We start from the raw sequence: 18805 nt of genomic DNA, 5'->3' as shown, positions 1-18805 counted from the left end.
TGGAAGTGGACGCCGAGTAGGCTTTTTCTTCTGGAATTCGTGCAGCCTATTTTCAATATTTTAATTTTGTATTATTTATTTTTATCTTTATTTTAATTAATTTCTTAGGGATTTATTTAGGGGTTAATGAGGAGCATTTATGTGAAGCCTCCTTTACAGGGAGCATAAGGAGGAGATTGAAAACCCCCTGCTTTCTCCTTCCTCCATCATCTACCTAGAACTCCATTTTCAATACTTGTAAACTTTTAATTTCTTGTCTTTAATTTACTTTCTTATTAGTAGTTTAGTCTTTCTTTATCAAATTTGTATTAGTTTAATCTTTCCTTGTCAAACTTTAATTTTTTTCCTAAAAATTCTCATTTATTAAAAGTAGTATGGTTCTTCATATTTTTGTCTTTTCGATCTTTAATTGTGTGTCTCATAGTCTAATTGTTGTTTTTCCTTGCAAATTTCAATATTATCATTTTCATTCATGTTTAGTATCATCTTAAGGTTTGTGTTCATCGCTTCCACCATGAATAGTAAGTAGATTTATTTTCTAGGGTTAGAGTTTGAACCTATAATTGAAGTATGATTTGATTATTGAATGTCTATGAAATTAGGATTAAAGTGATTGAATTGTGCCAATAACATTAAATTAGTTATGTTTTGTTGGACTAGTCAATAGAACTAGCGTGTGAGATTAAGATCAACTTTGCTTTAGGATAAATTTTAGTTAAATTCTTATTAATTCATTCAATAAAACTAGCATGTGAGAATCGACTTAATAAGGTCTAAATCTAATAGTTAATCAACAGAGCGAGAGTTTGTAATTAACAAGATCATATTTAATCACGTAATTAATCCGACATTTCATAGACACTAACAAGAGTTTAAGCATATAAGAATTTAGGGGATTCCCGACACCTTAGATCTCTTCATAATATAATTTAAACCTATTTCATATTGCATTTTTAGTTTGTTAGACAAAAATCAATCATACATTTTTATCTTTGAGCAATATAATTAATAGAAATTAGCAAGTTTCTTGTCCTAACTTCTTTGTGTTCGACCCGCGACTACACATATACCGTGCGCTTGCGGTTAAATAAAAATTACACATCAGGAGTTGATCGAATAAATCTCTAGAGATCTTTCTATAGACCTACTACCTAAAAACAAGCATGATGATTAAACTCGCATTAAAGAATTTTCTTATTAAAATTATAATAGCTTTTGATTATCATTTCCACCATTTAATACCGACTAATACCAATTGGACACAAAAAATTGGAGACATAATGATGAACAAGATGTTCATGTCTTGAATCTCATCGGGCATGGAGGTCAGAGATAGAATCCTGATTTATAGATGAACTCCCTGGGGATGAATCCTTGGCATTAGCTACACTGTTACCATCACTTATGAACGGAGGATGAGAAGGAAGAGGCAGAGTGAGCGAGTGGCTACTAAGCATCAACACAACTGAAGACATAGTTGGTCGATCTTCTACACTCTCTTGAACGCATAACAATCCCATATGGATGCATCTTATCATCTCTGTTCTTGTTTCTGTTCTTAATCTTGGATCAATTATATTTACCACCGTATTTTCTCTCCAATTCCTCCATACCTGAAATTAAGTATTAAGCTTATATAATTCAACTAAAAATTTTAATTGATACATAATTATATGTTATATATTTCTTGGTATATATACCTCTAACAAACTATCAAAGCCCTTCTTGATTTTTTTATTCTAGTATCTTTTTGTAAAATAAAATTACATATAAATAGGGGTACTTTGTTATAAAGAAAGAGGTAATTACAAAAAAAAGGAAATATAATAATAAAACAAGAAAAGCATTCCCAGTGAAATCCGTTCTCTTCCTCTTGCTCCTTCTTTCATTCCTCTCAAACAAATCAATTGAAACTCAATCTGCATAAATCAATTGTGTATTCTGTTCTACAACATGGTATTAGAGCCACTTCTGAAACAACAATTTGATGTTCGAGCAATTCCGTAATCGCATTCTGGTATCCTTGATTTTCTAATTTTGTTCTGACCTAGTTTTATCTGTGCTTGTTCCATTGTTTTTTTTAGAAATCCATCTCATTTTGTTATTCTGATTCAAATTCCTTCAATCTCTGCATAATTTTTGTCTTTCTTTCTTGAATCTTTATTTTCCAATTCTTCATTATGTCCATTTCACAAAATATTCTTTCTAAATCACAAGATCCTGCTAGCATTTACTTCATTCATCCTTCTGAAAACACATCTACACCTTTAGTATCTGTGAAATTCAATGGTGAACATTTTAATGAGTGGAAAAGGAGTATGATTATAGCATTATCTGCTAAGAACAAGCTAGGGTTCATAGATGGAACTGTTATGAAACCTGATGAAACTCATGAAGATTACAAGGCATGGAAGAGATGTAATCATTTGGTGATTTCTTTCATTCTGAGATCATTAGATAATGACTTGCTAGAAGTGTTCTCTATTTTGCTACAGCCAGAGAAATATGGCAAGATCTGGAGGAGAGATATGATCAGACATCAGGTCCTCAGTTATTCACTTTGCAACAAAATCTAAGTGACTTGATTCAAGGAAGTAGTTCTGTGGCTGAATTTTTCACTAAAATCAAATCCTTGTGGGATCAAATTAATGGCATAAATCCATTACCTATCTGTACATGTAATGGATGTTCATGCAACTTGACTCGGAAATTTCTTAAAGCTCAACAAGAAGAAAGACTCATACAGTTACTCATGAAGCTAGATGATAAATTTGTTAACATCAGGACTAACATTCTCATGATGCAGCCACTACCAAATATGTCCGTAGCTTATAGATTGCTAATTCAAGAAGAGAAGCAGAGAACTGTTGCTTAGTTGCAAGGAGAATCTTCTAATACTATGGGTTTTGTTGCTGACTATAGAAAAGGGGAATACAGGAGACATGAGTACAAACCAAATAGGTCATCTCTTCAACCCAACAACTATTCATTACCAAGTAATTACAGGAATAATGGTGGATACAAGAAGAATAACAACATCAATTATTACCGTGACCATTGCAAGGTTCCTGGACATTCCAGACAAAGGTGCTTTGTTCTAAATGGCTTTCCTCCTAACTTTCAGCCAAAGACACTAGACAAAGGAAAGAAGGTTGCAGCAGTCATTACACAAGATTGTGATGAACAGCAAGATCCAGAAGCTCAGGCCTATATTTCTGTACAAGAATTCAATGAAATCAAAAGCTATCTCAGAAAGCAAAAGGAAAGTTCTACTGAACCACAAGCTTATGTAGCAGGTATATGCCTCTTAATTAATCTCAAAGTTAAGTGGATTGTAGATAGTGGTGCAACACATCATGTCTGTTCTGATCTAGCTTTGTTTGAGATACATAAGAAGTATGATCATGCACAAAACACTATAACTATGGCTGATGGAAAGAAATCAACTGTGGAACACATAGGTTCTGTTAACTTGGGGAATGGGATCATATTAGTAAATGTATTACATGTTCCAGGATTCAAGTTTAATCTGATATCAACTCATTAGTTGTGTAAAGATCTTAATTGCACCATTACATTTACACAGAACAAGTGTATACTACAGAATCCTTCACAGAAAAGTTCCCTGGTTCTTGGTGAATTGAAGTCAGGATTATATGCAGTAGATGAAGTCACAAATCATAATTCTGAAGTTGATTTAGTTGCTGCCACTGGTGTTGTCACACAAAGTTCAGAAGAGAGCAAGCTTTGGCACTTAAGGCTTGGTCACTTGCCATTCAAGAGATTACATCATGTATGTAGTATGAATAACAATAATAAGACTATAGATTTCATATGTCAGATATGTCCACAAGCTAGACAAACAAGGCTACCATTTCCTAAAAGTCTTTCTAAAAGCAAGAAGTGTTTTGAGCTTTTGCATATTGATGTATGGGGCCCCTACAAGGTCAAGACTCATGACAATTGTAAGATGTTTTTGACTATAGTGGATGATTTTTCTAGACATACATGGATTTTTCTTCTCAAGCACAAAAGTGATGTGGTAAATTTGTTATATCAGTTTGTTACTTTTGTTAAAACCCAATTTCAAGCCAATATTTTGACTATAAGGTCAGATAATGCAAAAGAATTCTGTGAAGGTGATATTCTACAATTCTACATGAAGTATGGTATTGCACATCAGAAGAGTTGTGTTAACACTCCACAGCAAAATGGCACTGTGGAAAGAAAACACAGGCATTTATTGGAAACTGCAAGGGCTTTATATTTTCAATCCAAAGTCCCTATTCAGTATTGAGGTGATTGTTTATTGTGTGCCACTCATCTTATCAACAGGATGCCTTTGAAAGCAATTTTCTTTCAAACTCCTTATGAAAAGTTACATGGCAGCAAGCCTTCTATGGAGCATCTCAAAGTTTTTGGATGCCTGTGCTACTGCTCTACCAACAAAACTCACAGAACCAAATTTGACCAAAGAGCCATCCCATGTGTTTTCTTAGGTTATCCTGCTCATCAGAAAGCTTATAAGGTTTTAACTCTTGATACTAACAAGATAATTGTCACTAGAGATCTTGTTTTCCATGAAAAACATTTCCCTTTTCATTTCACTGCCTCAACTCCAACTTCCTTGCCTATTTTCCTCCCTGCTGAAACAACAATTGATCCCTCTTTTTTTCCTCCTTTGCCTGAACCACTTTCCCACTCTATCACTAATCAACCTCTTAACACAGAATCTTTCAGACCACAACCTTCTCATGAACAACAATCTATTCTTCCTCAAATTATTCCTCCACAAACTGACCTCCCACCACCTAGAAAATCTTCTAGACCACATAATAAACCTCCCTGGATGCAAGACTATGTGTGTGCTACAATACTTAATGCGCATTGGTGCAATCTTGTTCAATTCTCCTCCCTCCCACCTGATAACAAAGATATTATTGAGCAAAATTGCAGAATTCTTGAACCAACAAGTTACTTAGAAGCCTCCCAAGATCAAAAATGGGTTGAAGCCATGAATCAGGAGCTTGAAGCTCTCAGCACCAATCATACCTGGGATGTAGTGTCTTTGCCACAAGGAAAGAAATCCATTGGGTGCAAGTGGGTTTATAAAGTAAAGTTGAAAGCAGATGGTTCAGTAGAAAGGTTTAAAGCTCGATTAGTTGCAAAGGGATTCACACAAAAGTATGGCATCAACTACCAGAAAACTTTTTCTCCTGTTGTCAAAATGACCACCATCAGATGTCTCATTGCCATTGCTGCTAGCAACAAATGGCCTTTGCACCAACTTGACATAAACAATGCCTTTTTACATGGCACCTTGACTGAAGAAGTGTACATGAAATTGCCAGAAGGTGTTCCCAATCCAGAAAATAAAGTGTGTAGGATGGTCAAGTCTCTCTATGGTTTAAAGCAGGCCAGCAGAGAATGGTTCACTAGACTTAATCAAGAGTTATAGCAACAAGGGTTCAAGCAATCCAAAAATGACTATTCTCTGTTTCTATTGAATACAACTTCAGGCTTGACTATTGTGGCAGTATACATAGATGATATTATCATCACAAGTGCTGATTCTTCTGTCATTTCCAATCTCAAACAACATCTACACTCTACCTTCAGCATGAAGGACCTTGGCCTGCTTCATTACTTTCTTGGTATTGAGGTCACACATGTGCAGCAAGGTATTATTTTAACACAGAAGAAGTTTACAAATGAACTTCTTCAAGATTGCAATATGGATGTTTCTAAGACAACTAAAACTCCTATGCCAACCACAGTAAGACTTCTAGCAGATGAGGGTGACCCCTATCATGATCCAGTTCAATATAGGTCTTTGGTTGGGAAGCTAAACTTCCTTACACACACCAGGCCTGATTTATCCTTTGCTGTTCAAACTTTAAGCCAATTTATGCAACACCCAAGGCTTCCTCATGTTCAAGCCCTCCAACATGTACTTAGATACATCAATGCAACAGTAGGCCAAGGTATACTCTTGAAAGCAAATACACAACTCATTTTACAAGCCTACTCAGATTCTGATTGGGCATCCTGTCCCAATACTAGAAGATCTGTTACAGGCTACCTTCTTCTTCTTGGCAACTCACCCATTTCTTGGAAATCCAAGAAGCAAAGTACCATTTCAAGGTCTTCCTCAGAGGCAGAATACAGGGCTATGGCAGCAGCATCAGCAGAAGTCACTTGGGTTATCAACCTTCTGAAAGAGTTAGGTCTCTGTAATTTGCTTCCTGTACAACTCAAGTGTGACAATCAATCTGCAATTCATATTGGCAGGAATCCAGTATTCCATGAAAGGACTAAACATGTGGAATTGGATTGTCATTTTACTCGGGAGAAAGTGATGGAAGGTCTCATAGAACTCTCTTATCTTCCTACAACAGACCAATTGGCTGATGTTCTCACAAAACCTCTTCCTGCTGCTCAACACTCCAAGCTGGTTCACAAGCTAGGCATGCTTCCTGACCAGCCTCCCTAGCTTGAGGGGGGGTCTTGGTATATATACCTCTAACAAACTATCAAAGCCCTTCTTGATTCTTTTTATTCTAGTATCTTTTTGTAAAATAAAATTACATATAAATAGGGGTACCTTGTTATAAAGAAAGAGGTAATTACAAAAAAAAAAGAAAATATAATAATAAAACAAGAAAAGCATTCCCAGTGAAATCTGTTCTCTTCCTCTTGCTCCTTCTTTCATTCCTCTCAAACAAATCAATTGAAACTCAATCTGCATAAATCAATTGTGTATTCTGTTCTACAACAATATTCAATCATTAATTAAGGAACCGTCGTCGTTTAAAAGATAAAAGGATATGGGTCATAGTTTTATTTTACACAATTTTTTGTGAGAGACGGTCTCCTTGAGAAACCATCTCTAATTGGACCGGCCCATTATATATTTTTTAAAATATTGTAAGTAGGTATTAAGACTGATATTAGTAGACATTTAAGATATTGAAAGTAGGAGTTAGGAATACGGCAAGTAAGAATAATGTAAGTAGCATTAAAAATACGATAAATAAACATGTAATCTTTAATGGCCTGAGTTCGATCACGTCTCTTAACGAAACAGTCACTCAAGAGACTAGCCGTTTATTTTAAGTATCACTTGTTAATATAATGCAAATAATATAAGGGTAACACATGTATTATAAACATGTAGATAATGGATTTATGTAATTGGTTCAAGGGATATTTCATTTTCTCGACCAATATTTGAGGATATAAGCACTTTTTTTACAGGGTGATGGACAACGCCACATTGGAGCTTATTAGGAGAGTATATACTTACAAAGCTTAAAAGGTCTTCTGAGTATTCTTCATTATGTACATCGTAGCTCTTTCTACCTGTAATCATTTCTAGTACAAGTACGCCAAAACTGTAGACATCTGTTTTTACTGAAAAGAATCCATGAAATACATATTCCGGAGCCATATACCCACTGCAAGATAAAAATAATGTCAAATTTACATACATAAAATGATATTTTCTCATGCATTAATAGTTTTCATGTGATGGAATTGGTTCATACAATAATAAGAAAGCAAGTGGTAGACTAAATAACTAATCCGTATGGGTTACTTACTAGGTACCAACAATTTTATTGGTATCTCCTTGGGTTTGATCAACATCAAACAATCTTGCCATGCCAAAATCTGCAATCTTGGGATTCATATCAGCGTCTAAAAGTATGTTGCTAGCCTTTAAATCACGATGGATGATTCGAAGTCGAGAATCTTCGTGAAGATATAGCAATCCTCGAGCTATGCCTGTTATAATCTTGTATCGGATATTCCAATCCAAATATGATTGCTTGCTTGCATCTAAACACATTTTAGAGTCATTAATTAGGATTTAGCTAAATGTTAGTGTTTGGTTTGAGAAAAATAATTTCTCACAAAAACTTATTTTTTAAAAAATTATTTTTTAACAGAAAATACAAATGACAACTAGTTTTATTTTTCTAGAAATTAAAGTGAAGATATTGGTGATGAAACGTGATGTATACTTTTCCATCCCAATTATTCATTTTAAACAACATATCAAAATATATAGAAAAAAAGAGATAATTAATTCACATACAGAAAGTTCACAACTAAAATCAATAGATAGTACTACATATTTTAAGGAATTCAGTCAATTAAAAGTTTAAATTGATGGATGAGGACCCATTATAAGTTATATATTATCTAACATGCTTCATCATACGAGATCACTTTGGGCCAAAAGTGTGGATGCATCACAAACTTTTCTCATACCTAGCGCCAAATAAGGGGTGGATGAGATTTGAACCCCTGACTTCTTGACACGCTAACTTTTAATTTCATGTCAAAAACCAAATCAACCAAAAAATCTTAAACGAATGGTCGAGGTCTCAAGATATACTATATACTTCTAAGAGCATAGAGTTACTCCTCAAATTTATAAGATGACGTGTAATCTTTTTAACTCTTTTTATCTAAAATAAAACCACTCACATGTAAATAAATAATAAATAGAGATTTGAACATAATAATCTTACCGAATAAGAAATGATCTAAACTTGTATTGGGAACAAATTCGTAAACAAGAAGTCGTTCATCATCTTCTAAGCAAAATCCAAGTAGTCTAACGAGATTCCGATGTTGAAGCTTGGCCACTAACATAACCTCAGTCTTAAATTCTCCATCACCTTGTCCTGATTCTTTTGACAATCTTTTCACAGCAATCTCTTGCCCATTTACTAATTTTCCCTGTTTCATTTATATATTCTACGTTAAATTTCTTAAGACACCCGTCAAGACGACATACAACTAACATATATTTCTTTCATTTTTAGAAAAAAATTAAATTTGCAACGTTTATACTAGCTAATAAATGTACATCACTACATCCTGATGAATGAAACAAAATTTTATGTAATTGTGTTTTTTATACATCTTACGAGAAAAAAATTAACGAGAAAGTATATTTAACTTTGGACGACACATTTACCTTATAAACTGTGCCGAATCCACAAACGTCCAAGTTTATTAGAATGGGAGAAGTTATCCGTGGCCATTTTAATGGTGTCAAAACCATATTGTAGAGACACTAACATTCTGCTTTCTTCATCTTTCTCTTTATCATCAACACTTGTATATAATGATGCTACTTAAAATTAAGGTTAACATAATTAGATGAAGAGTATATAATTGTAGACCAAATAAATTAAATAATTAATTAACAGAGAATTTTTTTCTTACATTGAGTATTTTTTCTGGTCTTAAATTTATTTCTACACAAGAAACAAATAGCAAGTAGAAGAGCAATTGATATGAATACGGGAATACTAATTAGAAGAGCGATCTTTGTGGTGTTGCTTCCTTTTCCTGCAAATTCAATTGGATAAAAGTTGTACAATAAAAATCGATAGTTATAAGCTTCATTTAAAAAAAAAATAGGTGATGAAAATAAGATGTTAGTTCATTTTTTTAGGAGTATTATTTTTTAACTTGTATGAAGTTTTTTTTTTAAATTTTAACTTGTTTTTAATCTATCAAACTTATTATACTAAAATTAATTTTTTATGAAAATTAACTTAATTTTATTGGAACTCTTTTTTATGAGTATGATTTGTCGTCCTTCTTTTTTTTCCAGACTCTAATTATAATTTTTTCCTATAAACAAATTAAATACACTGAATATAATGATAAATTTAATTTTATGAATTGAGGAGGGACCACCCTTTGTTAATTACCCATACGTCATCATCTCAACAAAGACAATACTATCATATAAAAATAATGCTACAAACAAGCCAATAGTTTTATAGTCTTAAGATACTTATAATTTATAACTCATCATATGTATCATGTATGTATACACAAAATGTATGCGTATCCTTCACCCAAAAGAGCTGACAAAAATTAATTTTATATTTGAAGTGGCTCTCCATTCTAAATACTTAAATTAATTATTATTTTGTTGTGATATGGAGCATTATCTAATTGTTTATGAAATTGGAGTATTTAATTGTGCTCCCTTAGAATATATTGAAAAAGTATCCCCATGCTATATAAACTAATTGATTTTTTAATTGTGAAATTTCCCATCAATATAAAAGACTTTCTAATTCACTTTTGTATTTATAGTTATTTGATTATCAACATTTATAGTAAGAATTAATTTTTTTTATTTGTAGAGATTCTATAATCTATTCTCAAATAAAAAATATTTTCTCAAAACCACCCAAACATAAAAAGTTTAATAAACTACTCCCTCTGTCATTCTCAATTTGCATTATTTTCTGTATAAGTTTGTCCCATTTATATTACACCTTTTTTTTGGGTTATAATCACACACTCTTTCTTTTAATCTTATTCATAAACTTATCATCTCTCTCTAATTTAACTCTTTTTTTACACAAATTCTTGTATGAGATAGTTTTACCGTGAAACATATCTCATAGTTGGGTTAAATTAACCCAATAATAGAAACTTTTAGCTTAGAGACTTCTTATTTTGAGGTTGTCTCACCTTGAGACGGTCTCATACAATACGAATTATTTTTTTATCATTTATTTCTTTTTTTTTCATATTTTTTAACTCAATTTTTCTTTTTACTAAATTTCATCAAAAAAATTTAAATGCATACTTATAGAGACGGAGGAAGTATTAAGTAATAACCATCTCTAACTAGACCACCCTTAAATCTAGGGATGGCAATTCAAACCGAATCCGACCCTAATCCGACTCGAGTTCGAGGAAAAGGTTATCCGACTCCAACTCCGACTTTACGATCCGAATCTGAGTTAGAGACGGACCATAGTTGGACCTTATTAAAAATCCGACACTCCGACCCTGAAGGAAATCCCACTTTGAAATTGACTTTTAACCCAATATTTTGTTTCCTTTAAAACTCTAAACGTGACTAATTCAAGCTTTCTCTCATACTAATTGTAATTTTTTATATTGAAAAACTATTTGGTATTTTTATTTAGATCAATCAATCAATATACGACAAATCAGATCAAGAGAAATAAAATATGCCAAATCAAAATGCGAGAAAAATTTGTTAAATTGTAGTATTAGGAATATTTCTCATGTTAAACTTGAATTCAAAGTACATAATTTTTTGTTAAATTGTATTTGAAAAATATATTTTGTTAACTTCGTATGCTTTAAATCATTGGTACAATATCACAACAATAAAGTTTGATAATAATCCGGCTCTGTATCCGACTCCATTGGAGGTCCGAGAGTCCGAGTCGGGCAAAGTTGGAGTATGCATAATCCAACTTCGAGTGGAGGTGGACTGAAAAAAAAAATTCGACTAAAATTCGGAGCAAAGTCGAAATATGTATAATCCAAGTCGGGTCCGACCCATTACCATCCCTACTTGAATCTTTTCATCATCCAACTAGCAATATAAAAATTGGTCAATTTTCGAAACCAGTGAAAACGATGTAATGATTATTTGAAAATTTATTCACCAACTCTTTTGTCTTCTAGAAAACAGTATGATAGGAAAAAGATTTTAATACTTCTACTTTTATTATGCCACAAGACTAGAAGAAGACTAGATAAAGGAAATGGGGTCTCTACTCCGCCTGCGTGACAAATTGACTACGCGTATAAAGCTGGTCTTGCTTTTGTAATTTTCTTAGTTCTTCCCCTCGCTTTATATTATACTCATCGAGTCATCGTTTTTTAGTTGTCAGATTAAATATTCACAAAAATCGAGAAATTAGAAATTTTAGATAATAAATAGAATATTTTATAAAGAAAAAGTTATCCAATATAATTTGATTTTTTATAATTTTCCTATAATAATCTTATACATTGATTAATTATGAATAATTCAAAGGGTCTTTACTTAGAGCAAACTTGGATAGCCTGCTACAATAAATTTTACTTTTTTTGAAATAAGATAAATAAAATAAAATAAAACTTCGAGAAAAATATTAAATAAATGTTCAAACTTTTTCTCGAACTTTAAACTAATTTTCAAAGTTTTTCTCTAACTTTAAATTAATTTTCAATTTATTTTTTTTTTGTAAATTAACTACTATAGCAAGTCATTCGATAGTCCGAGTTTATTCTAGAAAAATAAACCATAAAGTTGGGATTATTTATGTTTAATCAGTAGGTAAGATTATCGTAGAAAAATCATAAAAAGATTGAATTATTCTAGGTAATTTTTCTTTATACGGTAATTTACCTGATGGAGGAGGAGACGTTGGCGATGGGGTCGAAGACGTTGGCGATGGTGGCGAAGACTGTGGTGGACTATAAGACTTGTTATTATAAAACAGATAATCCTCGTATCTGATTTTGCAGCTTGACCCAAGTATTTGTGCTCCAACACTATTATTACAACAATCAGGAAGCCTATTTATATAATCCCCAAGACAATTAAAACAGTCTCGATAAGACAAATCAGGAGAACACTGCATCAACCCATAAATCTTCTTATAATCTCCATAATCAGAACTTCCCGTTGCAAACTTAAGCTCAGAATCACCAGATGCTGCTTCATTTTGAATACTATGTAATAATCCTCCCAGAACTTGATTAAACTCATTAACATTATCGGTCACCTTTTGATTATTAGATCTTATATGTGCAGGTAAATCTTGTCTGATTCCCAATATTGTTTGATTCGAATAGCGCAACATACAATCATCATACCATCCGTATGCCGCTTTTTGGATTGGGCATGTTTCAGGAAGTTTGTTGATGGAATTATCGAGACAGTTATGACAGTGTTGTGGGGTTACATCGCCTCCGCATAAGGCGATGGCGTTAACTTTGTTAGGGTCATTACCGATGGTGAGATTGTAGAAGAAAGCAGAGTTTGTTTGGGTGTTGGATAGGGTGGACAAAAGGGTGTCGAGATTGGTTTTGTATGCGCTTGTGTTGGTGTAGTTACCATTTAGGAAGCAATAATGGGCTGTGAAATCTGGTACTTGACAATATGTTGGATAAATTGAGTAAAGTTGTATAAGGATGAGGAATAAACAATGGGGTTTTGCCATTTTTATTTGGGTGTTTCCTGTTTTGGGGTGGGTTTAGATTAGGGTTTATATAATAGGTTATGTAATAAGGTTTGAGAAATTTCTCTTGGGATGAAATTCAATATCTTTGGGTTTGTATGGTCAAGGGAGGGTGCTCGGGTGATGTCAAGAACTGTGGGAGATTGTCTAATAATATTTTTACGTAAAATTAATTTTTTATATTTTTTTACGTGCATATTTCAATATATAAAATTTTATAATAATACATTAAATTGCGTAAATTGATATTATTAAAATATTAAATACTTCCTCCGTTCTTTTTAACTTACATCATTATTGACTTCGACCACTATTTATCAAGTAAATCGACTAGTATATATTCTCGGTAATCTATAAGTTAAAATATAGTCATATAAGACCTTATTTGAATCGTCTCTATTCAACGCTTATTTATTTTTAATTTTCATTATTTTTTGATATATATAATTGGAAATATTAACAATTAAATTCAAACATTAAAAAGTGTGAAAAACAATTGTTAAGGTAAAAAAAATAACAAGCGTAATAACGGACAAGCACTATAAATCAAACTAGTGTAAAAGTAGAGTCAACTCAACTGAAATAATTGAAAAGTATTAAAACAAAGTTTGGTCCGATTAAATTGTAATTTTAGTATTTGGACTTAATTACGATCTAAATGGTGTGGTTAAATTTTTTTTTAAAAGTACGGTTTAGGGTTTGGTCTCAATTTTTTTATTTTTCAGACCAGACCAGATCACAATTAGTACTATGAAAAAACCATATTTTTTTAAAAAAGTTGCTACCTAGATATTTGCTTATAAACTGCTATTTCGTTTATTCTATTATACTTGCTATATTTGACTATTTACGCAATCTAATGTGTTATTTTAATCATTTATATATTGCACTATACATATTTAAAAATTATAAAAATTTAATTTTATAATAATATGCAATTAGATGATTTAAACAAAATTTTACTTGTCTATATTTTTTTAAACACATTAACACCAATATATAAAACAAGCTTAAACGATAAATAGTGAAAAATTTATTATGTAGCTACTAATTTCAAAACCTACAAAGTATAAGTTTGTGTACCTACTTATAGTGGGCGGCTGGACGCTTATTCAACTAGGGAAAGGATATCTAGCATCATTTGAATGTAATCTCAACATTCAGCGTACATCATTATTGGGTTAGTTGGTGAAAGAAACTTTTCTACCAAAAGGTATTTCATTCACAAATTATATCTTAATTATATTTTAGACTACTAATAATTTTTTAATTGTTCCTTTTATCCTAGTGTCGGGTTGTTTTTATTCGCTTTTTTTTTTTTATCTTTTTGTATATTTACTTACTCAACATATTTATTATATTGTTTCAATCATAATTTTATGACTAATATTTTTCTACAGGTAGTTTTACTTTTGAAGTAACGATGTCACTCAAATTTATTTTTATAGAGAGCTCTTATTTTTTGGGTGTAAATTAATCATAGTCCTTTCGTCTTTTCATTAAAGGAGAAATGAGTATGAATTGTCTACACGACTGCACCCTCCCTCGCCCAGACCGTGTCATTACGAGCGACATATTGAATTGAAGACCATGATATCTAAGGTTTTTCAATTCAATCAACACCCAGAAAAACGATAATGGGGTTACCATTTTCTCGTATTCCAATGATACATCTTCATCTCATCATCATAACTTTCACCTTCCCAAAATTAATCACATCTCAATCCACATTCATAACCCAATGGTGCAGCGATACAACATACCCACCAAACAGTACATACCAGACCAACCTCAAAAAACTCCTTAATTCCCTCTCCACAGACACTCGCATCACCTACGGCTTCTACAACTTCTCCCTCGGCCACCAACCCGACAGAGTAAACTCATTAGCCCTCTGTCGAGGCGATGTCCCGGTCATTACATGCCGTCTTTGTATCCAAAACGCAGCTAATTTACTCCCCCAAGTGTGCCCTAATCAAAAAGAAGCATTTGGGTACAGTGGGTATTGTTCTATTTTCATCTCCAACCGTTCTATTTATGGACAAATACAGGATAATGGAAAATGGTATATCAAAGATAATAGTGATAATATCAAAAATGGTAATGATTTTAACGGCACTTTGTCTTCTTTGATGAGTTTGCTACAGAATCGCGCTGCTTCTGGTAATTCTGAGAGGAAATATGCGTCAGGAGAAGCTAAATTTGGGGGAGGGCAGAGTTTGTATGGTCTTGTACAGTGTACTCCTGATTTGTCAAGGAGAAATTGTATGCAGTGTATTGATGATTATTTGCAAAATATTTTGCCCAATTGTTGTGTTCAGAGAAATTATAAGGCTTCTGGAGCGATTTTTGTTGAACCAAGTTGTTTTGTTCGGTATAATATTGAGCCTTTCTTTGGGAATGTGCCTGATTTAGCCTTGTCGCCACCACCACCGCCACCGCCATTGCGACTGCTTCCACGGTCATCGAACAATAGTAGTTTAAAATCTACGGCAGGTAAATTGCAATTTTATAAATGAAGTCATTTTTCGAAGTCAAGATCTTGAGGTTAGACATTAGGGTTTGGCAAACTTTTTAGAGCATTTTGGTTGGATTTTGGTCGCACCACCAAAAATCATGTGCTTATTTTAAAGTCAAAATCAAACGATTACTTTTTTTTTTTCTTTTTTATAGCCTTTTGATGACTTTGTTGACCATTTAAAAAAAAAATTAAAAATAGCTTATAATTACTCTTTTTTTCTTAAATTTGTTCTTATTTGTTGTTTTTGTTTCATTTGTTGTTTCTAAAAAAGTATTTTTATTTATATAACAAATTTTGACACATCTTTATTTTAATATTTCATATTTTATTTATCTTTTTCATATGTTACCAACTAACTTTATAAAACATGATATTTGTGGTCTCTATATTTTTGCCACTAAATGTCTTCAATTTTTTACGTCAAATATATTATTCAATAAAATAATATATATTTAACATTTAAAATATTTATTTTTTTAAATTTCATGAACATTTTTTTGTGAAAACTTGAAAAATGTCACCTTAACAATTGACATGAGTCTTAATAAAAAAGTCAATGCTACGTGCTACTAATTTGTCAATTAGAGTTCAACTGAACCAGCAACTAATTGGTAAACAATCCTAGTTTTCTTACCACTAGTCCATGGATTTAATTTTACTTAACCATAATGGTGATTTTTTTTCCTCGTTTCCTGTGATTTAAATTAAACTATACAAAATAACTCTGTTTTTGTAGTTCATAAAAGCAAAAAAGATGCTAAACTTATTGCGATATGTTTTCCGATTGCTGTGTCAACAATACTTGTTATGAGTATCATCTTCATCATCTTATCATGGAGGAAGAGACCAAGAAAGACTTGGATGCTGAAATTCAGTAGTAAGCCTTTTGATCTATTTATTATTTTTTTTTTAAAAATGTTGTTGCTTCTTGTTAATTAGTGTATTAAACTATTTCTGTGCTAATTAAGTGCAGAAGATGAAATTAAGAATCTCCAGTCCTTGCAATTTAGTCTTCGTAGTATCAAACATGCTACACATAATTTCTCCGATGATCATCAGCTCGGACAAGGTGGATTTGGCATTGTTTACAAGGTAACGGATAACAGAAAAAGTCTTGTATAGACCTGATCCACGCTATTTTAGTGTGCATCAACCTTAAAATGTATTAAAATAGCAAATATTTTTAGTTGACCAATACAATCTAAGTACAATCATTGAGAATTACTTGCTATTTTAGGTTGGTGCATACTAAAACAGAATGGATCAAGTCTATACAATACTTTTTACTAGATTGTAACTTAGGCTCAAAAAACAAAGAGGATGTTTTCGATTCATTTATAGTAAACATGTTCCGCAATTTGACATAAATAAAAATGTATATAATTTGACAAGTAATTTTATAGTCCAAAATAATCTAAAACCAAAAAACAGGTAAACTTCAACTCCATTGAGAATGAACTACATGTTTTATGCTCCGTCGATGTAATTCTAGGAAATTTACGAGCTATTGCGATTTCCATTTCAGGGTGTGCTTCCTGATGGGCAAGAAATTGCAGTGAAAAGGCTTTTGATGAACAAAGGACAAGGAGATGTGGAATTCAAGAATGAAATTCTAATACTAGACAAGCTTCGACATATAAATTTGGTGAAGCTTCTAGGCTTTTGTTTGGAAAATAAAGAAATGATTCTTATCTATGAGTTTGTTGCCAACAGAAGCCTTGATCATTTCATATATGGTAAGGACTAAGGACTTAACTTCAAATTTTAGAAATTAAATGAGTTTTTGTTCTTGAATTTATCTGAAACTTATACTTGGTTAAATAAATGCAGATCCATTGAAGCGTCGGTCTATGAGTTGGGAAACACGTTACAAAATTATTGTATGCATTGCTAAAGGGATCTTATATCTCCATGAAAACTCTCGACAAAAGATCATTCATCGCGATCTTAAAGCAGGGAATGTTCTTCTTGATGCCGATTTTAATCCTAAAATTGCTGATTTTGGTATGGCAAGACTCTTTAAGATTGATCAAACTCAGACATTTGCTAGCAAAGTTGTCGGTACTCTGTAAGTAAACAAAATTTTTCTAAATTCGTAAACTCTTATATTGTTTTTATGACGTACTTGTGAACAGTCCTTAATCCTTATAGCCGATCCTAATTAGAGTGATGATTTATTGCACCGTAGAGGCTATATATCACCGGAATATGCACTACAAAGTCAGGTATCAGTAAAGTTGGATGTTTACAGCTATGGCGTACTTATACTAGAGATTATAAGTGGGCAAAAGATCACTTCATTCTTTTACCAAGAGAATCAAGAAAACCTCCTTAGCTTTGTAAGTGTGGTTAATTTCTCATGTGTCGTCAAGAAACCAACTCAACCAAAAGCTTAAGTTGATGGTTGAGACACAGGATCCATTATATACTCTAATATGACCTCTCGCACGAGAATCTATAAGGACGTAGTGTGGATGTAGCACATGCCCTTCTCATACTTAACTCTAAATATTCCATTTTAAATGAGAAATGGTTGCATATTCACATAATAAAACTCAAATGTAATTACAATATTCATGGGTTAAATTTATAGGCTTGGAGAAATTGGAAGGAAAATACAGGTTGGAATCTAATAGATCCTGCAATATTATCAAACGATTCAAACCCGGAAATATTAAGATGCATACATATTGGTTTGTTATGTGTCCAACACAAAGCAGAAGACAGGCCGATTATGTCTACAGTAGATACTATGTTGAGTAGCCATTCTGTACAGCTTCAAGTACCAGCACCGCCTGCATTTTTCGCGGAAAGTAATTGTCTATCGAATATGGCTTCGGAGTGGAGTTCTACGACTACTGATCATCAGGCAAGCATCAGATCAGGAAGAGATTCAATAAATGGTGTTTCTATTACAGAGTTGGAGCCTAGATTATGACATTTTATTAGGCCTGATCAAGCTTACCTTCAGGAGAATTGGTTGCCGGATGGAACCTAAAAATTTTATTTTGGTATCAGAGCCGACGTTATACAAGCCTAAAAATAAATTTATAATTTATCAACATTGAGATTCAATTTTGATAGTAAATATCTACAATTATGTCTAGAGTAAATTATCACAAAAATTGATATTATAAAACATTTAATAAGAATTCCGTTGATCATGTATGTTTTTCCTTATAACTATATGAGGTTGAAATATATTTGTAAAGTATAAAAAGTCAATATGGTGCGAATTTTAATACACACAATG

At 32.4% G+C, this 18805-nt stretch overlaps 1 protein-coding gene and 1 pseudogene across 1 annotated transcript; one reads left to right on the top strand and one right to left on the bottom strand.

Moving 5' to 3' along the window:
• Positions 1-927: 927 nt before the first annotated feature.
• LOC130815097 (cysteine-rich receptor-like protein kinase 44) lies at positions 928-13085 on the bottom strand (annotated as a pseudogene).
• Positions 13086-14157: 1072 nt separating this feature from the next.
• On the top strand, positions 14158-18805 carry LOC130815095 (cysteine-rich receptor-like protein kinase 44). Its single transcript, XM_057681444.1, has 8 exons — positions 14158-14244; positions 14432-15527; positions 16289-16429; positions 16526-16644; positions 17078-17288; positions 17383-17620; positions 17741-17891; positions 18146-18805. Exons 2-8 carry the CDS (start codon positions 14669-14671, stop codon positions 18488-18490), a joined length of 2064 nt encoding a protein of 687 aa, XP_057537427.1. The 5' UTR covers positions 14158-14244; positions 14432-14668; the 3' UTR covers positions 18491-18805.

Source organism: Amaranthus tricolor, chromosome 6 (assembly GCF_026212465.1).
Source record: "Amaranthus tricolor cultivar Red isolate AtriRed21 chromosome 6, ASM2621246v1, whole genome shotgun sequence".
Taxonomy (NCBI): Eukaryota; Viridiplantae; Streptophyta; class Magnoliopsida; order Caryophyllales; family Amaranthaceae; genus Amaranthus; species Amaranthus tricolor.
Note: the sequence above shows the minus strand (reverse complement) of the source record. Positions and strands in the feature narration are given on the sequence as shown.

What these genes read in the sequence shown, in the direction of transcription:
- LOC130815095 (XM_057681444.1), top strand. Translation starts at nt 14,669, where the DNA reads ATGGGGTTACCATTTTCTCGTATTCCAATGATACATCTTCATCTCATC. An exon ending in TAGTTTAAAATCTACGGCAG is followed by an intron (nt 15,528 to 16,288) that starts GTAAATTGCAAT and finishes CTGTTTTTGTAG; the next exon opens with TTCATAAAAGCAAAAAAGAT. An exon ending in GATTTGGCATTGTTTACAAG is followed by an intron (nt 16,645 to 17,077) that starts GTAACGGATAAC and finishes TTTCCATTTCAG; the next exon opens with GGTGTGCTTCCTGATGGGCA.